Here is a 21578-nt window from a genome sequence, read left to right as displayed (position 1 = left end):
ACTCAATAAAATTATGTAATTTTTATATTATAAGTGTCTCCATTCTCTTTTTCTGTTGCGATATTTGTGTAGGAGTACACAATAGGTTGATTGTACTATCTTGATATATTGATACAAAACTTTGTTTGCTGTTGTACTTATATGTGGCAGAATTTCCGCAGCAGATGTTTCTGCTGTGGAAATCTTGATTCCGGAGTCCGCAGAAAGAATAGACATGTGATCAAGGATTAAGGCACATCCCCAGTTGCTAAACCACCATGCCCTTCTAGAAAGCTAGGTGAAAAAATGTGTCTGAAATACATAAAGTGGTGCAAGGCATGTACACAGTGGCGTAGCTATAGAGGTCGCAACGGTCGCCATGGCAACCGGGCCCCTAAGCCAGGGGGGCCCGCAGGGCCCCCCTTGCCATATTTACAAAAAAAACTAAAAAGCTCCCTGGCAGTTCTGCTCCCCGGGAGACACCCTTCTCTGGTGGCGCTGAAGGGGAGCCTCATTTAGTCCGGTCCCCCGGCCCCAAGTAACGTTGGCTGGGGGAAGGGACACTGCCGCTTTAAGAGCAGCAGACGTCGGATGCAAGCACCTGACGTCACAGTCCCTGCCCCAGCTGCACAGGAGGATGAGGACATCCCGCCGCCGACTAGAGATGCTGCATCCTCCCCGGAATGTGTGGAGATGGACGAGGCTATAAACGAATGATGGAGGGTTAGAGGTGAGAGTGGTGGGGGAGGGTTTGCTGGCTAGAAGAGCATGGAGCAGTGTTTCCCAAACAGGGTGCCTTCAGCTGTGGCCAAACTACAACTCCCGGCGTGCCTGGACAGCCAAAGGCTGTCTGGGCATGCTGGGAGTTGTAGTTTGGCCACAGCTGGAGGCACCCTGTTCAGGAAACACTGGCATGGAGTATGACAGGGGGGGGTAAGGATCATGGAGGACAGATGGGGGGGGAGTTGGAAAAGGAACATGGAGGAGGACAGGGGGGGGGAGGAGCATGAATAAATCCCCCTCTGACCTCCTTTTCCAATACCCCCCTGAAAAAGGAGAATGGAGAAGGGGAGGATGTTGGAAAAGGAGCATGGAGGAGGACAGGGGTTAGAAAAGGAGCATGGAGAAGGGGAGGGTGTTGGAAAAGGACCATGGAGGAGGACAGGGGGGGGGGGGGTTTGGAAAAAGGAGCATGAAGGAGGTCAGGGGGGTGGAAAAAAGGAGCATGAAGGAGGACGGGGGTTAGAAAAGGGGCATGAAGCGCCGTTCATTTACGGCATGACTATGAAGTTAGTGCAGGAACTCCTGCGCTCACTTCATAGTAGTTGTGCATAGTGACATCCTCTGACCTCAGAAGCCAGTGTTTTCCAACCATGGTGCCTCCAGCTGTTGTAAAACTACAACTCTCAGCATGCCTGGACAGCCAAAGGCTGTCTGGGAATGCTGGGAGTTGTAGTTTTGCACAAGCTGGAGGTGCCATGGTTAGAAAACACCGGCTTACAGTAAATATCTTAAAGGAGTACTCCAGGATGCAAAAATGTTCATTTACTGCCGGCAGTAAAATAATAAATATACATACATGGTGCCTCCAGGGGATCGTCCTCCGCCGCGATCCTTTTCCTTGTTGCCAGTGATTGGTGAGGTATACTGACAATCACCATCCGCAGCGAAGTCCTTCGGCCGGCGATAGGCTGAGCGTCAGTGTGACTCACCGACCACCGGCAACCAGGAAAAGGATCGTGGCGGAGGCCGCTCCCCTGGTGCGTATATATATTTATTATTTTACTACCGTCAGTCTGATTGAAAATTTCAGCATCCTAGAGTACTCCTTTAAGTTAGAGAAAAAAATATATATATTGTGGAAACATCTCTTATTATAAATCATCCTGTACAGATTAACATTAGTGTAGGGTTACATGTCTGCGGAACCACCGATGACTTGACTCTATAGAGGGCCTCCTGCTGTTTTCCCCCCTGTGTGCTGCTCACGACAGCAATCTGCCACTAACAAGCAACCACACAGGGACATGCGAGGCACCGTGGGCACATGCAGTGTAGTCTGAGACATCGTGGAGAGGCGGATTGCTGCTGCAAGCAGGACACGGGGGGAAAACAGCCTGAGGCACACTATAGGGTCAGGTCATTGATGGATCAGCAGAGTAACATACACTATTGATCTGTTACATGTGACCCTACCCTAAGGGTGCATTCACGTGTGCTTTTTTTGCTGCATATTTGCTTCAGCAGATTTTGTTGATGTGTGTGCATGTATGATGTGTGTATGTACTGTATGTATGATGTATGAATGATGTGTATGTATGTACTGTATGTATGATGTATGTGTATGTATTTGATGTATGAATTATGTGTGTGTATGTATGAATGATAGATGTGTAAACAAGATGTATGTTTGATGTGTGGAGATGTATTCTGTGTGGGGGGATCTGGAGGCAGCGGGTGTATGTATAATATGTGTATGTATTATATGTGTGTGTATGTATGTATAATGTATATGTGTGTATGTTCTGTATGTATGAATGATATGTGTGTATGTACTGTATGTGGCAGTATTCAGGGGATACAGTATGTGGAAGTATTATATTCAGGGGTACAGTAGGTGGCAATATTATATTCAGGGGGTACAGAAGCAGGCAGTATTATATTCAGGTGGTACTGTAGGAGGCAATACTGTATTATATTCAGGGGAGACAGTGTGTGGAAGTATTATATTCAGAGGGTACAGTACATGGCAGTATTATATTTAGGGGTAGAGTCGGTGGCAGTATTATATTTAGAGGTACAGCCGGTGGCAGTATTATATTCAGGGGGTACAGTGTGTGGCAGTATTATATTCAGGGAGTACAGTAGGTGGCAGTATTATATTCAGGGGGTACAGTAGGTGGCAGTATTATATTCAGGGGGTACAGTAGGTGGCAGTATTATATTCAGGGGGTACAGTGGATGATAGTTTTATATTCAGGGGATACAGTATTTGGCAGTATTATATTCAGAGGGTACAGTATTTGGCAGTATTATATTCAGGGGATACAGTATTTGGCAGTATTATATTCAGGGGGTGCAGTATTTAGCAGAATAATAATGATTACTGTCTTCATACAGAGGATGAGGATCTACTGACAAAGTGAGAACCTATGATGTCCGGGTGTCAGACTCCGCAGAGAAGATGGAGCAGGAAGACGTCCTGACTTCTGGACCAGATGGAAAAGAAAAGACAACAGAGAAGACGTCACTCAGGTCACTGATATCACTGTGTTTTTTTTCCTGACTGTCCCATCAGAGCTGGAGTCACTTGTTAGTTCAGCAGTGATGATGGGTGACGGTGTACCCTAATCTGTGGCTCTCCATCTGTTGCAAAACTACAACTCCTATAATGCCTGAGGCTCTCCAGACATCATGGGAGTTATAGCTTTATAACAACTGGATAGCAACTGGAACCAAGGTGATTGGTGGGGGTCCCAGCAGTTGGACCCCCTCCAGACAAATGGGCTGCTTATTCTTAAATGTCTGTTTTGTCTGTCTGGCCCTGCCTGTTAGTCACTTATATTGTTGTGTATTCTGACTGTGTCCCATCAGTGCTATAGTCACTGATATCTTTGTGCGGCCGTGTAAGGGGTTGTCCAGGATTGGGGAAGCGGGTCGTCAGGTGGTAGGGGGGGGGGGTCCACGGCAATTTTTCGCACCGGGGCCCTGAGGTTTCTAGCTACGCCCCTGCATGTACATGATTATTTTTGGCCTAGATTTGGCCTAGTAAATCTGCCATATTGACTTCTATGGGAGAGTGTGCGTAGGTCATTGTGCAGGGAGAGGATAAAGGGTAGGTTCACAGAGGCAACACTGAGGCAGGTCTTTCTCTGAGCCGCAGTCAGAGCAGGGAAGGGGCAGCCCTGAAGTTTGCATTGATAGAAATGGGAGCTTCAGAGGGTAATTGCGGGAAAAAAAGAAGTGGCACATCACTTCTTTTTCACGTGGTTTCCCATCTCCCATTAAAGTCAGTAGAAGCTAAGTTTTCTTTAGTGACACTGCATGGTTTATTATAGGGATAAGCAAATCGAATCTGCGAATCCAAATTCGTTACGAATTTCAGGAAAAATTTGATTCGCAACTAATGCGAATATCGCTACGATTCTATCACGTGAATCGCTTAATTAAACTCCATTTAGTGTGGTCCAGGCTCCAGGGCATCTAAAATAGTGGATCCACATGTGAGGACATGGGGCAAGGAATCCTGGGAAGGCAGGTACAAGGGTTGGCGGGATGGCCCTGAATCACATGCATCACATCAGCAGCCAGTCACCCCTGTGATGTCACAGCGCTATATAATCAGCAGCAATATTGCGGCCAGTCACTTCAGCCTTTCACTGCAGAGAGATAGATAGGGACAGACAGTGCTGTTTGTTGCACAGAAAAGCTTTTTCCAGCAGCGATTCACCTCCTAGTCAAGTCAGTGTTCTGTTGCATAGAGAGAGGGACAGAGAGCAGTGTGTGTTTCACAGAAAAGCATTCTTACTGCAGCGATTTACTTCCCAGTCACTACAGCGTTCTATTACAGAGAGCAATGTGTTGCACAGAAGAACAGCAGAGATTCAGCTCAAGCACAAATCTTGCCTTGAAGCACTGATAGGGAAAGGAGTGAGATTGAGAGAGTAAGTGCAATTTTAAGTGTAGTACACAGCGACTGTGTGCTGCAGCACTGGTGTGTACTGCTGGTGTTGTGCACAAATATTTTTATAAACGTACTGTATCGCATTTTTATGCCCTCATAAGTGCATACCACATACGTACATCTAAATGGTGTACTATTTTGTTCCTGTTAAAGTCTCAAGGGCCTAGATACTGTGAAAGTCCAGGCAAAAGTACTCACCAGCTGGTGTTGTACACAAATACTTTTTTAAGCGTACTGTAGCTGATTTTTTCTCCCCTCAGAAGTGCATACCACATACGTACATCTAAGTGGTGTATGTACTCTTTTGTCCCTGTTAAAGTCTCAAGGGCCTAAATACTGTGAAAGGACAGCCAAAAGTACACACTTGCTGCTGTTCTAGACAAATACTGTTAAGCATAGTGGAGCACATTCTACTGCCCTCATAAGTGCATATTACATACGTACATTTAAGTGTTGTACCATTTTGTTGCTGATAAAGTCTTAAGGGCCAAGTTACTGTAAAAGGCCAGCCAAAAGTATACACCTGCTGCTGTTCTAGACAAATACTGTTTTAAGCATAGTGAAGAGTATTGTACTCCACTCAAATACGCACTAAGTATGTCAGGCAGAGAAGTGCAAGGACATGCACAGAGGAGTGGCAGAGGCCTAAATTCATCAGGCGCAGGCAGAGGTCGCAGCAGACTAGGGGCGAGTGGCAGCAGGAGTCGCAGTGAGAGGCCTGGTCTCCCGGTATAAGCTAGCGGTCGTGTCTCGACCAGCAAGCCATCTGCTGTCATCGATTGGTTAACATGGTCATCCACTTCATCACAAGTGACATCTGATACCCCCAGTCAACAATCAGTGGGTTCCTCAGACACAACTGTCAGGTCGCATGGCCCGGGAGCAGTCCCTGTCCTCCCATTGCCTCTGTCCTATGCTGTTCCCTCCCCTACAGAAGTATATTATGCTGTGGGGACAGCTCCACTATTCACTGAGGAGGATCTAATAGAGGACAGTCAGCAGCTTCTGCCCAGCCAAGAAGTGGAGGAGACATATGCCGCTTGCTCCGCTAGGCGGGCAAGAAGTGATCAGGATAATGACGTGGGAGGTGGTGTTGCCATCGTTCAGGGTCCTGAAGCAGACACTGTTGAGGAACCTGAGGAGGACAACAGTGATGTGCAGACACTTGTTGATGATGATGAAGACGATTGCACTTGGGAGCCGGATGCAGAAGGGGCTTCATCATCATAGGAGAACAGGGTTGCAGGTTGCCCGTGAGGCAGCAGCTGAGCCAGCAAGGTGGTAGCATGGTTGGCAGTCAGCAGGGTGGCAGAAGTGGAAATTCTGGAGCCAAACATGCTAGGGGGAGACCACCTGCTTCGCGGCAGCCTACCTTCCAGGAGCTAGTGGAACAGGGTTTCCTGGAGAGGGCGTCAGTAGCAGTCAATTAGTGCGGATTGTTGGTGAGAAAATCAGCTACTCAGCGGTGTGCCAGTTTATCATCAAGCATCCGGAGGAGGTTAACATAGCCACATGCAAGATGTGTCGGCCAGGTTCCCAATATTGGCACCACGGCCCTGCGTCAACATATGCTGCGCCACCATAAAGCGGACTGGGAGAACTGTGGCTCTGATGTGGTGATCCATCCTTTCAAGTGGTGGTCTCTGCACTTTTCAGAGAACTGATGGCTTGTGCCGAGCTGAGGTGAGCTGAGGTGGAAAGTGCCAAGCCGTCATTTCTTTGCGAAGAAGGCAGTATCAGCCGTGCATAATTTTGTGGAAGAGAAGGTGAGCCAGTCCTTGAGCCTGTCAATGTGTACCAAAGTGCACGACAGCGCCGTCGTCTAGAGCTGTAACTATGGTCAGGGACGATACATGTCCTTTACGGCCCTCTGGGTTAATGTGGGTCCTGCACAGCCACAACACCAACTTGGACTGGTCACGCCGCTTACATAGAAATATAGAAGCATAGAATGTGTCGGCAGATAAGAACCATTTGGCTCATCTAGTCTGCCCAATAATCTGAATCCTATCAATAGTCCCTGGCCATATCTTATATGAAGGATAGCCTTATGCTTATCCCATGCATGTTTAAACTCCTTCACTGTATTTGCAGCAACCACTTCTGCAGGAAGGCTATTCCATGCATCCACTACTCTCTCAGTAAAGTAATACTTCCTGATATTACTTTTAACCTTTGCCCCTCTAATTTAATTGGTTGCCAACAAAGGACGAGCCGACTCATCCTAATCAGCGAGTACTTGCCGTGTTATGACAATGAAGTGACATCAGCTGTCATAGACTGATCGTCACAGAAATCGGATGCGGGAACGTCCCCCCCCCCCCCCCCCCCCCGTGGCTTGCCCCGCCCCAAATTGCTGTGATTAGTCAATCAAGCCAGATTGACCAATCACAGCAAAGGCAGTTGAAAAAAACTGCCTTTCAACGCTCCAATCTCCTCAGTGCAGGGAGATCTGCGAGAAGATTGGAGCTGTGTGAGCTCTGTGTGAAATAAAACATCGCACAAGCCCACAAAGACCCCTATAACCCCCCCATACCCATCCTAGTGCTCCTGTCTAGTTGACATCAGCTGTCTTGGACAGCTGATTGTCACCATGCAGTGATTTCTGCAAACTGTGAGCCTCCTTATGTTGATAAACTACAACTCCCAGCATGCCCAGATAGCTGTTGACTGTTGGGGCATGCTGGGATTTGTAGTTTTGCAACATCTGGAGGCTGTGCAGTGGTCTCTAAATTGTGGCCCTCCAGAGGTTGCTAAACTACAACTCCCAGCATGCACGAACAGCAAACTGCTCTGTGTTTCCCCACCATTGTGCCTCCAGCGGTTGCAAAACTACAACTCCCAGCATGCACTGACAGACCGTGCATGCTGGGAGTGGTAGTTTTGTAACAGCTGGAGGCACCCTGGTGGGGAAGCACTGAGTTTGTCTGTTACCTAACACGGTGTTTCCTCTCCAGTGTGCCTCCAGCTGTAGCAAAACTACAACTCCCAGCATCCACGGTCTGTCAGTCCATGCTGAGAGTTGAAGTTTTGCAACAGCTGGAGGTTTACAGTAAGTTTCCCGCTACAAATTGGAGCTGCGGCAAATTCTCCACCGCAGCTCAAACTCCCAGTGATACTCGCTGTGAACACCCACTACACTACACTATGCTACCACAAAATAAACAGTAAAACACTACATATACATATACCCTTACACACAGTCCCCCCCCCCCCCCCCCCATAAAAATTCAAAATGTCTGGTGCGGCACTGTTTAAAAAAAAGCCTCCAGCTGTTTCAAAACAACAACTCTCAGCATTGCCAGACAGCCATTGACTGTCCAGGCATGCTGGGAGTTTTGGAACAGCTGGAGGCACCCTGTTTGGGAAACACTGCTGTAGGGTATTTGTGGTGGCGAAGGCAATTGTAATGCTTGCATCTGGGTCCGTCCCTATGCAAATCCATAATTTAGCCCTCAAATGCGCATGGGGCTCTCTCACTTCGGAGCCCTGTCATATTTCATGGAAACAGTTTAGGGACACATATGGGGTATTTCCGTACTTGGGAGAAATTACGTTACAAATTATAGGGGGGGTTTCTCCTTTTACCCCTTATGAAATGGAAACGTTGGGGTCTACACCAGTATGTTAGTGTAAAAAAAAATTTTTTTTACACTAACATGCTGGTGTTGTCCCGTACTTTTAGGTAAAAAAAAAGACCCCCATACTTTTAGGTAAAAAAAAGACCCCCAAAATTTGTAACGCAATTTCTCCTGAGTACGGAAATACCCCATATGTGGGCATAAAATGCTCTGCGGACGCACAACAAGGCTCAGGAGTGAGAGCACACTATGTACATTTGAGGCCTAAATGGGTGATTTGCATAGAGGTGGCTGATAGTTGCAACGGTTCTGACATAAACACACAAAAAAAATAAAAACCCACATAGGACCCCATTTTGTTTGACAAATTTCCATTAACCCAACAATGACCATGGACATCTATGCTCATCCAATGGCCGTTAATGGGGTATGACACGGGCTCCCGACTCGCACCCACATCATACCGGCCAGCCCCCAGCTGATTCCTGTAGCTGGGGGCCGGCGTTAATAGCCCACATGCGGCGATCACCGTGGGTGGCTATTAACCCTTCAGATCGCCGCTGTCACGGTGGGGGGGGGGGGTTCGATCCACTACTGAGGTAGCCTGAGGGCTTACCTTTCCTGCTGTGGCGGCTCCGGTGCTCAGAATGATAAAGCCTGGCAGGGCCAGGCTTTATCAATCGAGCGCAGAGCACACAGATCAATGGGATGGTATGTACCATACCATCCCATTGATCTGTATGAGGAATCAAATGATTCCTCCTAAAAGTCCCCTAAGGGGACTAAAGGTGTAAAAAAAAAAAGTTTAAAAACACGCACATTAACCCCTTCCTTATTAAAAGTTTAAATCACCCCCCTTTTCCCAAATTCCATATAAAAAATATATAACCATAATAAAAATAAACATATATGGTATCGCCACATGCGTAAATGTCTGAACTATAAACATATATTGTAAATTAAACCGCATGGTCAATGGCGTACACGCAAAAAATTCCAAACTCCAAAATAGCATATTTTTGGTCACTTTTCATACAATAAAAAAAAGGAATAAAAAGTGATCAAAAAGTCTGACCAAAACAAATATAGTACCGATTAATACTTCAGATTACAGCACAAAAAATTAGCCCTCATACCACCCCGTACGCAGAAAAATAAAAAGTTATAGGGGTCAGAAGAGGAAATTTGAAATGTATTAATTTTCGTGCATGTAGTTATGATTTTTTCAAATAGTACGACAAAATCAAACATATATAAGTAGGGTATCATTTTAGTCGTATGGACCTACAGAATAAATAAAAAGTGTCATTTTTACCGAAAAATTTACTACATAGAAACAGAAGCCTCCAAAATTTACAAAATTGTGGTTTTTCAATTTTGACGCACAATTATTTTTTTTCCGTTTTGCCGTAGATTTTTGGGTAAAATGACTGATGTCATTACAAAGTAGAATTGGTGGCGCAAAAAATAAGCCATCATATGGATTTTTAGGTGCAAAATTGAAAGGGTTATGGTTTTTAAAAGGTAAGAAGGAAAAATGAAAGTGCAAAAACAGAAAAAGCTTGGTCATTGAGGGGTTCAAGATGGACCTGAAAATAATTTTTTTTATTTTTTTTACTAAAATGCTTGTGTTCCCCAAATTTTTTATGTTCATAAGGGGTAATAGGAGAAAAAGCCCCCCAAAATTTTAAACCCCATTTCTTCTGAGTAAGGAAATACTCCATATGTGGATTAAAGTACTCTGCGGGCATAGAAAAGAAGGAGCTCAATTGGGCTTTTAGAGAGAATTTGGCTGGAATTGAAGGCTATGTGCATTTACAAAGCCCCCATGGTGCCAGAACAGTGTAGTTTGGAAGCTACACCCCTCACAGCATGTAACAAGGGGTGCAGTGAGCATTTACACCTGACAGATTTTTTGAACAGTGGTCCATGAAAATGAAAAAAATATATTTTTCATTTGCACAGCCCACTGTTCCAAAGATCTGTCAAATACCAGTGTAAATGCTCACTGTAACCCTTGTTACATTCTGCGAGGGGTGTAGTTTCCGAAATAGGGTCACCACTGTTCTGGCACCATGGGGGCTTTGTAAATGCACATGGCCCCCAATTTCTATTCCAACCAAATTCTCTCTCCAAAATCCCAATGGTGCTCCTTCTGTTCTGAAACCTGTAGTGTTCCAGCAGAGCACTTTACGTCCACATATGGGGTATTTCCTTACTCAGGAAAAATTGGGCTTAAAATTTTGGGGTCCATTTTCTCCTATAACCCTAAATAAAAATTTAGAGTAACATCATTTTAGTGTTAAAAATAAAAATTTTCATTTTCATGTCCAACTTCAACCCAAACCTTTCAAACACCTGTGAGGTGTTAAGGCTCACTATACCCCTTGTTACGTTCCTGGAGGGGTGTAGTTTCCCAAATAATGTGCCATGCGTTCTTTTCTTTTCTTTTTTTTTTGCTGTGCCTGCTCCATTAGGGCTTGCTAAATGCAACATGCCCCCCAACACCATTTCAGCAAAATTCGCCCTCCAAAATCAAACAGTTGCTCTTTCCCTTTTGAGCCATGTTGTGAGCCCGCAGAGCACTTTGCGTCAACATGTGAGGTATTTCCTTACTCTAGAGATATTGGGCTACAAATTTTGCTTGACTTTTTCTCCTTATAACCCTTGTAAAAATGAAAAAAAATTGGGCTACATGAACATGTTAGTGTAAAAAATGGAGATCTTCACTTTTCTCCTCCACTTTGCTGCTGTTCCTGTGAAACACCTAAAGGGTAAACAAATTTTATGAATGTCACTCTGAGGGGTGCAGTTTCTATAATGGGGTCATTTGTGGGGTATTACTCACAGAAAGGCTCCTCAAATCCACTTCAAACTTATCTGGTCCCTGAAAAATTCAGATTTTGAATTTTTTGTGAAAATCTTGAAAATTGCTGCTATACTTTGAAGCCCTCTAATGTCTTCAAAAAGTAAAAACATGTCAACTTTATGATGTCAACATAAAGTAGACATATTGTATTTGTGAATCAATATATAATTTATTTGGAATGTCCATTTTCCTTACAAACAGAGAGTTTCAAACCTCAAAAAATGCAAAATTTTCAACATTTTCATGCAATTTGGGGATTTTTCACCAAGAAAGGATGCAATTAATGACGAAAATTTACCACTATGTTAAAGTAGAATATGTCACGAAAAAACAGTCTCAGAATCAGATTGAAAGGTAAAAGCATCCCAGAGTTATTAATATATAAAGTGACAGTGGTCAGATTTTCAAAAAAGGGCTGCACCCTTACTCTAAGGTGATAATGAGCTGCGTCCACGGTCAACCGTGACCCAGTGAACAAGCATAACGCGAAACGCGCGTTAGGGTGGCGTTATTCTGTGTGACCTGCAGGTAATGATTGGGGACTGGAGGGACTGCCCTTTGTTTTGGTTTGGGTTAATTATTGTTGGCTGTACTTTTTTGCACCGTTTACATATTTCTAGGACATTCCATGCAGCTAAAAACTTCTATAAACTTGATCCTGGGACTGTGCAATAATTTTATGCTACCTGGTGCAATAAACTACTGTGCAATAATTGTGTTGGTACTGTATCTTGAGGTTTATACCCTGCATCTTTGCACAGCTGCACATTGACACTTTTTGTATTAGGAATATTTTATATTTTGTATACTATCTGATCCTGATTTTTGTGTAATATATACCCTATTACGATTTACTGACCCCAGAATTGGTGTATTGAGCACTCACTTTTTTGGAAATGGGAGTATTTATTACAGTGGTGATCAAAAGTTTGGCTACCCCAGGTAAAAATTTGTATTAATGTGCAAAAAGAAGCCATTGGAAAGATGGAAAAATCAAATTACAGATTAGACATTCTTATAATATGTCAACAAAAGTTAGATTTTATTTCCATCATTTACACTTTCAAAATAACAGAAAACAAAAAAATGGTGTCTGCAAAAGTTTGGGCATCCTGCAGAATTTATAGCATGCACTGCCCCCTTTGCAAAGCTGAGACGGCAGGTCTCAGCTTTGCAAAGGGGGCAGTGCATGCTATAAATGTCATGGATTGTCCTCAATCATCATCTGGGAAGATCAGGTGATGTCAATCTCAAAGGTTTTAAATTCACAGACTCATCTGACCTTGCCCCAACAATCAGCACCATGGGTTCTTCTAAGCAGTTGTCTAGAAATCTCAAACTGAAAATAGTTGATGCTCACAAAGCTGGAGAAGGCTATAAGAAGATAACAAAACGTTTTCAGATGTCAATGTCCTCTGTTCGGAATGTAATTAAGAAATGGCAGTCATCAGGAACAGTGGAAGTTAAAGCAAGATCTGGAAGACCAAGAAAAATACCAGACATAGCAGTTCGCATGATTGTGAGAAAAACAATTCAAAACCCACGTTTGACTGCACAATCCCTCCAGAAAGATCTGGCAGACACTGGAGTTGTGGTACACTATTCCACTATAAAGAGATTGTACAAATATGGTCTTCATGGAAGAGTCATCAGAAGAAAACCTCTTCTACGTCCTCACCACAAAAATCAGCGTTTGAACTTTGCAAATGAACAAGCCTGATGCATTTTGGAAACAAGTTCTGTGGACCGATGAGGTTAAAATTTAACTTTTTGGCTGGAATGAGCAAAGGTATGTTTGGAGAAGAAGGGGAACAGAATTTAATGAAAAGAACCTCTGTCCAACTGTTAAGCATGGGGGTGGATCAATCATACTTTGGGGTTGCATTGCAGCCAGTGGCACAGGGAACATCTCACGAGTAGAAGGAAAAATGGATTCAATAAAATTTCAGCAAATTTTGGATGCTAACTTGAAAAATCTGAAGTGAAAAATCTTAAGTTTAAGAGAGGATGGCTTCTACAAATGGATTATGATCCTAAACACACCTCGAATTCCATGGGGGATTACATTAAGAGGTGTGAACTGAAGGTTTTGCCATGGCCTTCACAATCTCCTGACCTCAACATAATTGAAAATCTATGGATAGACCTTAAAAGAGCTGTGCGTGACAGACAGCCCAGAAATCTCAAAGAACTGGAAGACTTTTGTAAGGAAGAATGGGCAAAGATACCTCAAACAAGAATTGAAAGACTCTTGCCTGGCTACAAAAAGCGTTTACAAGCTGTGATACTTGCCAAAGGGGGCAGTACAAGATTAACTGTGCAGGGTGCCCAAACTTTTGCAGACACCATTTTTTTGTTTTCTGTTATTTTGAAAATGGAAATGATGGAAATAAAATCTAACTTTTGTTGACATATTATAGGAATGTCTAATCTGTAATTTGATGCCTTTTGGAGATTTTTCCATCTTTCCTTGGCTTCTTTATGCACATTAATACAAATTTTTACCTGGGGTGCCCAAACTTTTGATCCCCACTGTACATCTCTATGAAGCCTCTCTGTAGGCCAGAAATAGCCACTTTTAATAGCGATTTGCCGCAAATAAATTTGGACCGGACCAAATTTTTGGGGAAAATTCAGCAAATCGTCCGAATTTCATTTTTGAAAAATTCCCTCATCTCTCGTTTTTTACATTTAGTTTGACACAGTATTCACTTAAAAAAAACATACAAGCTTTCCACAAGTAAAAATACCCTTATCATGTCTCTATGACCTCTCTTGATCCCTAGAGAACAGGTAATCTCAGCTTATTAAGCAGGTTATTGGCCAGAGTAAAAACTGCATGGTTTTTAGATTTTAAATTTTTTTTTATAGCTAACATGAAAAAAAAATGGAATAGTATATAGATTTAAATGAACACTCTCAGATGCAAAAATGTTTTATATGTTGTTACTGATGAAAAGTTAAGATTTTTTTTGTAATATGGTTGTTTAAAATCTTTTGAATATTTAATAAAGAAAACAACTCCTGAAAATCCCACCACTAGGGGTCCCATTCCCATAACCATTCCTGCAGCAGTCTCAAGCTTGTCCATGAGTCATGGACAAGTTATGACTCATGGACAAGACTGCATGAGCAGAAACACCAATAACCCCTTACTACCACAAGGAAGGGCACGCTCTCCCTTCCCCTGAGAGGATTTCTAACACTGTGAGCTAATGAAAAGAGGGATTTTGATAATAAATATACATGGTCAGGATTAGCTACTGAGTGAAATTTTTTTTGTGGGATCTAACAGGTATGCCTTAAAGGAGTACTCCGCCCCTGGCATCTTATCCCCTATCCAAAGGATAGGGGATAAGATGTTAGATCGCCGCGGTCCCGCTGCTGGGAACCCCGGGGATCGCCGCTGCGGCACCCCACCATCATTACTGCACAGAGAGAGTTCGCTCTGTGCGTAATGACGAGCGATACAGGGGCTGGAGCAGCGTGACGTCATGGCTCCGCCCCTCATGAGATCACGGCCCGTCCTCTTAATGCAAGTCTATGGCAGGGGGGCGTGAGGACCGCCACGCCCCCTTCCCATAGACTTGTATTGACGGGGGCGGGCTGTGACTTCACGAGGGACGAAGCCGCAACGTAACGATGCTCCGGCCCCTGTATTGCCCGTCATTATATGCAGAGTGATCTCGCTCTGCGCAGTAATGATAGCGGGGTGCTGCAGCAGCAATCCCCGGGGTCCCCAGCAGCTGGACCCTGGTGATCTGACATCTTATCCCCTATCCTTTGGATAGGGGATAAGATGTCTAGGGGCGGAGTACCCCTTATCATAGCAAACTTTAACTTAAAGGGTTATTTTACGATTTTGCATATTTTTATACAATGCTGGGGCTTCCGAAAAAAAGGAAAAAAAAGTTATTTACCCTACAACGTTAGTGAGGCCTGTGTGATGAAAGGGGCTACTTTTGTGCTTCTGAGAATCCTGACAGTAAAGCTAGGTTCACACTAGGGAATTTCCAAGTGTAATTCTACTTAGAAATTACAATAGTCAAAACATGACTGCAGTTGAGTGCATAAGCGAGTGCCTAAAATCAGTGGCCAAAGTAGTCGAGCTTTAGAGAACTGACAAATTAAAGCACAGGTACCAGCCTTGTGTAAGAAAAACTGTTTCTGAGAAACTAAAGTCCAGTGGGTTAGAGCTGCAGAATTGTTGTACCTGCCAAGTGTTTACATAAACTTGTCCTTTAGTTAAAGGGGTACTCCGGTGAAAACCTTTTTTCTTTTAAATCAACTGGTGGCAGAAAGTTAAACATATTTGTAAATTACTTATATTAAAAAATCTTAATCCTTCCTGTACTTATTAGCTGCTGAATACTACAGAGGAAATTCTTTTCTTTTTGGAATGCTCTCTGATGACATCACGAGCACAGTTTCCTCTGCTGATGTTATTATAATAATAATAATAACACTTTATTTATTGTTGTCCTTAATGGGATTTGAACCCAAGTCCCCAGCACTGCAAGGCAGCAGTGCTAACCACTGAGCAACCATGCAGCCCTTAGCATACATCTGCTATGCATGGTTGCTAAAATGGACAGAGATGTCAGCAGAGAGCACTGTGCTCGTGATGTCATCAGTGTTCCAAAAAGAAAGGAATTTCCTCTATAGCATTCATCAGCTTATAAGTACTGGAAGGATTAAGATTTTTTTAATAGAAGTATTTTACAAATATGTTTAACTTTCTGCCACCAGTTGATTTAAAAGAAAAAAGGTTTTCACCGGAGTACCCCTTTAAGCTGGTGGTGTCCTTCCTACAAGTTGGTGTTTTAATCACCCCTTACCCTATTATCCACAGGCTTCCAATCTACTCTTCTAACATGTCTACAGATATAAACAGAGTACATATTTACTTAGAATGGCGAAACAAGTATTTGTGTGAATGCAGTCTCTATTTCACCGTCATTGATCATAAACAATTGACCCAGCAGCATGTTGCATTGAAGTGTCTGTAAATGTTCCCTTTCTACTGACCCCTAACTTCTAGGTGACACTAGAACAGAAGAACAATAGAACAAAAAGGGTCATAACTACAATGATTCATTTTTAATGTAAGAATGTGCAGTGTACCATGTATTGTTACCAAATCATTGTGTTCTCTCTCAGGACACATACAGTGGATTGGTCGGGCCTCTTGTAATTTGCAAGAAACTACTTTTTCCATTGAGGTTACACAAAGAGAAAATCTTGCGATATGCTCTTCTTTTTATGGTGTTTGATGAAAATGAATCCTGGTATCTAGAAGAGAATATTAAAAAATATTCACTGCATCCAGAGGAGGTGAAGAAAGATGACGAAGAGTTTATTGAAAGTAACAAGATGCATGGTACGTTATTTTCGTAATACACTGTGGTCAATACAGACACCATCTATTACATAATGTTGTGTTTTTTTTATTTAAAACATTTCTCATTTGCTCCTATTTCGTCATTTTTTTTCTGAATGGACAGGGAAATGCAGCAAGATGTGTCCCTCTGTCCGGTGCCAGTCCGGCAAGTCCAACCATCCGGTATCCCAAACTGAGATGCTGGATGAAAGTGAACTGTCCCATTCAAATGAATGGGATCAATTCTAGTATCAGTTTCCCTCCGACACATTTTCAACAGATTCAGAGAGGAAAAATGCCGGACGACACATATTTGTAAACCCAGCCTAAGTAGTCAGTCAGTCCAAAAGAGTCAAAGTGGCTGGCACAAAAATACATTTCTGTAAGATATAGTAATACAGTTCATGGAACTTTAATAAATAATATGATCACTTGTGTTTCAGGTATTAATGGCAGACTCTACGCCAACTTACATGGCCTTACTATGCACGTTGGTGACCGCATAAATTGGCACCTCATTGGCCTTGGGAATGAAGTGGATGTGCACACAGTACATTTTCATGCACACAGCTTTAAATATACGGTAATCCTTTTAACTAATAGAATGTTCTAGACTAGACAAACTAAAGCCTGCCTTAGAATGATCCCAAGCCAAGGGACAACTTAGAAGCTGAGCAGTGCCACATGGGTCCCCAAGGTGGATCTCTGCCTCTAGCTGTCAGTGAGAGCTATTATCATGCTTGGTCTTCATTGCGACCCAGTTGTGACACCAAGATGGCAAAGAGCAGTCTCATTCCAACTCTCCAGCAGAACTTCAGGTGGTGACACATAAATATGTAAATTTTAAATAGCAGAGAAGGATTAAGTGTCATGAAGGAGTTAGCAGATAACTTCAACTCCTTCATGACCAGTAGTGTTTTGAGCCTTCGTGACCAGAGGAAAATTTCAGCTTTCAGATTGCTGCATATTTTTTATTCACTCCAATTTGTTTTGTTTCGATTTTTTGCAGGACACATTGGGCTTTCTTATTATTAAAAACTGGAGCAGATATCAATAATTTTTTTTTTTTTTTTAAATCGGAAAAACATACTATTTTTCCAGATATTTTTCATGTTATACTTTAAAGATATTTATTCATTTACTAATAAATGTACCCCAAAAATGTAATCTTTTGTTAAATGTATCTCCTTCCTGTTGGATGTAGCCTCTGTACATGGGTGATAATTGGAGATTTTCCTACCCTTGGTGACGGAAAATATAGATTTTATTGCAATTAATCCTTCTTTACTGGACTCAGCAGCAAAATAGCTTATACAAGTAAAGATGAAAAACCTGAAATGCAACCAAGTGTGCTGTAGATATAGCTAGGCAATCAGGATATAGACAGGTAATATAAGCAGGTGTAACGTTAGCTTCTCCTCTTTCTTTGTATCATCAGCAGGAAGATAACAGTACATAAATAAGTTCCATTAGAGGTAAGTAATGTGTAGATATCGGAAGAATCCAATTTGAACTGGAACAGTAGTGAAGACTTGAAGATGAAGCTTCATCTGTGGTATTCGAGGGGGTTTAACTGTGAAAACTCAGTAGACATCTGGAAACCGGGTAGACGAAACGAACAGGGTCCATCCAAATTAGTCTAGTATGCTATGGTAAAAATATAAGAACAATTAACGTATAGGGAGGGGCATATAGGAGGGATAATGTTCATCTCCTGTCTTTCATAAAATCTATATTTTCCTTAAGGGGTTAAGGATGTCTCTAGCTGATTGAGAAATGTCTGAGTTGATTGTAAATGACCCGTAATCAGCCAAGCAACCAGGGAGAGTGGATTCTTTAGAATTAATGGATGTGGGTTCCCTGAAGGATCTGTTAGTAGAGTTGGAAAGGATGGAATGATCATTGGAATGTCCAAGAGCATCCCCAGGATCTGAGGAAACAAAGATTGTGCTGGCCACAGCGGAGTGATCAGGACAATCGTCGATCTCTGAAGTGACAGAGGTGAATGAAGTGACTGAAGAAGGGATAAAAGCAAAAGGTGGGAATGCATAAAGTATTCCCGGGAGCCAAGTCTGTAGAAGTGCATCCACGCTGAAGCTTCTGGATCGGGGCGCCAGCTAAAAAAGAGTGGAATCTGCCGATTGAGACAGGATGCGAAAAGATCCATGTGGAAAGGGCCCCAAAGAGAATTGATTTGTTGAAAAATTACCAAATCTAGTTTCCAGTCTCTAAAATCTGTTAAATGACGGGAATTCCGCAATGGTATTGGAAAGACCCGAAAGATATTCCGCCTGCAAAAGGATGTATTTGTCTAGGCAAAAATGCCATAGATCTTTGACGATGTTGGCTAAGAGTTTGGATTTGGTGCCTTCTAGGCGATTGACATAATTGGAATGCTGAAACATTGTCCATACGAAGAAGTATGCAATAATGTGACTTGTCCTTTGGAAAGGCCTTCAAAGCAAAAAAAGTCTGCTAACAGTTCTAAGCAGTTGATATGGAGAAGGGTTTCTGAAGAGGACCATTTTCCTCCTGTGGAAAGGGATCCGCAACGAGCACCCCAACCTGAGAGGCTCTCGTCGGATTCCAAGATGATATCTGGTTTGGCATTGAAAATTGTTTTGCCATTCCAGTCTTGAATGTGATGTATCCACCAAAGAAGTTCTTCTCTGGCTTCTGAGGATAGGTGAATTTCGTCTGAATACCCAAATCCTCATCTTAAATGATGGATTTTTAACCATTGAAGGGCTCTGTAGTTTAGAGGTGCTGGAAAAAATAGCTTGTATTGAGGCTGAAAGAAGGCCTACTATCTGAGCTATAGATCTCAGGGATATGCAAGCTTTGTTGAGAAGAGATGGGATTTCTTTCCCGATCATCTTCAATTTCTTTGTGGGTAGACTCAGTATAGCTGAATGTTGACAATGAATCCTAAAAATTCGACTTCTTTTGAAGGAGTTAAAATGGATTTGTCGTAATTGATTAAAAATCCGAGATTGGACAGAAGAGATAAGGTCTATTCCATATGAAGATATGCCAATTGGATGGAATGGGCCATGATTAAGATGTCGTCTAGATATATTATCAGACTTACACCTCGGAATCATAGAATAGCTCCTACTGGTTTTAATAATTTGGTGAAACACCACGGGGCTGATTAGAGACCAAATGGAAGACAAGTGAATTGCCATCTTTGATTGTTTCATATGAACTGAAGAAAGGTTTGAGAGGTCGGATGTATGGGAACTGTTAGGTAAGCGTCTTTGAGGTCCATTTTTATTAACCAGTCTCCTTGTAGAAGAAGATCTCTAAGAAGGTTGACTTGATACCGTCCATTTTGAAGTGTCTGTAAAGACCATAGTTGTTCATCATTTCTAAATTTATTACTGGTCAGTAACCTCCGTCTTTCTTTTTTACAAGAAAGAGATTTCTGATAAAACCCTGGGAATGGAGGGAAACTGGTATAATAGCATTTTTGCATTGAGATATTTTATCTCCTCCTTTGTGAGGAATTGATCCTCCAATGAGAACTGAATTAGATGGGGAAGGGTAGATTGGATGGGGTTGGCTATAAATTCTATCCAGATATCTAGATAACCCTGAGTGGTGTTGAGAATTCAGTGATCTGAAGAAATCATACTCCAATAGTGGGAAAAAAAATGTATCAGTTTTCCGTCCGCAGGAAGATGTGAAAAATATTGTGGAGGAAGACTTACCTGGTGCAGGACTGGAGCAGGTGGAGGAAGGTTGTCCAAGTTGCCCTCTGGACCTCCAGGGGTGTCCCCTATAGGGGAATAATGGAGGAGGTTGGTATGTAGGGGCTGGGGCAGAGGGTCTATCCATTTGGAAAGAAACCCTATGTTGGGGCCTGGAATCGTAGGAATGGCTGGGGAAACGATCCCTTCTTTTTCCAGCCGTCCAAAAATCTTATTAGAAAAGACTCGTTTGAGAGAGGCCTGGGCTTTGTCTAATGAAGAAAACAGCCCAACATATTTTCTGATTTCTTTAATAAATTGCTCCCCAAAGAGCATATCCTCAGTAGTAGTGGAGGGTTCAGAATTGGCTAAATGCGTTAGCTGGGGGTCTAGATTTAGTAGTATTGATATGCGTCTCTTAGCGCAGAGTGCTGCATTAGTATTTCCAAAGAAGCATATGGCTCTTTGAGACCATCCATGGAGAACCGAAACATCTATAGGAGTACCGGATGTAATAGCCTCCTCAGTCAGGTCCATTATTTTAGTTAGAGGTCCTAACAAATCTAGAAATTTGTCCTGGCACGCTTTGATGGATGTTTCGATCCCTTTTTTCGGGTTGGAGCTGGACTTTAATAGGAATCAGACCAGGATTGGGTCCAACTCTGGAGTTTGGGCAGCAATGTTAGGAAGGGTGGGGCGAGGACATTCAGCTTTTAATTTATTACGTGCTGTCCTTTCTAAGTTCTTCCTCATCCAGGTAGCCAAATAATGCGCTACCTGAGGATTGGGCACCCACTCACCCGAACTAAGGTGCTTAATGTGGGCCGGGTCAAAGAAAGGGTTACCCGTGCTGTCCAAAATGGTAGATGCAATGTTAGCGCCTTCCCTCAGAATCTTCTGGACCGAAAGAGGGGTCAATTATCTCAGAATCATTGTCAGAATCAGAGTCTGGTTCTACAAAAGAATTGGGTTTTACCCGTCTTGAGGCTTTTTGAACATCCTCACGGGTAGAGGGTATGAGGTGTGTTTGTGTAATACCGGTCACATGACTGCCTGATGGTTGCGAGCCTTCAATATTATCTTGACCAGTCCTTGTAGGGACTAACTTCCTGAGTTAATGGGAAGTATGGTCATCTTTATGTAAATTCCTTTTTAGAGTGGATTTGCGGTGTATAGAAATACTTTTATGAATATTAGAAGGAGAGTCATCCGCAGTCCAAAAAATGTCAGGGGTAGCAGGCATATCTTGAGTAGGAATATTCTGTGTAATTGCCATGGTAACAGATTTTGATATTGCCTCAGGCATAGATGCTATAGCGTTTTTCATAGCAGAGTTAACTGAGCGGGACACTGACTGGTCCACTAAATTCTGAACTTGGTCTTCAGTAGTGTT

General features: G+C 42.8%; 1 protein-coding gene across 7 annotated transcripts in view; it reads left to right on the top strand.

The window, feature by feature from the left end:
- The window catches only part of CP (ceruloplasmin), a 111635-nt gene that overhangs the window by 73020 nt on the left and 17037 nt on the right, over positions 1-21578 (top strand). For 6 of the 7 annotated variants that reach the window (XM_056564851.1, XM_056564849.1, XM_056564847.1 and 3 more), the window contains 2 exons: positions 16274-16493; positions 16937-17076. In XM_056564851.1, coding sequence (XP_056420826.1) covers positions 16274-16493; positions 16937-17076 — 360 coding nt within the window. The remainder of the gene's footprint in view (positions 1-16273; positions 16494-16936; positions 17077-21578) is intronic. The other variant, XM_056564850.1, reaches the window with a different exon arrangement.

This window comes from Hyla sarda, chromosome 3 (genome assembly GCF_029499605.1).
Source record: "Hyla sarda isolate aHylSar1 chromosome 3, aHylSar1.hap1, whole genome shotgun sequence".
In the NCBI taxonomy this organism is placed as follows: domain Eukaryota; kingdom Metazoa; phylum Chordata; class Amphibia; order Anura; family Hylidae; genus Hyla; species Hyla sarda.
The sequence above is the reverse complement of the archived record's forward strand: the minus strand, read 5'-3'. Positions and strand labels throughout refer to the sequence as shown.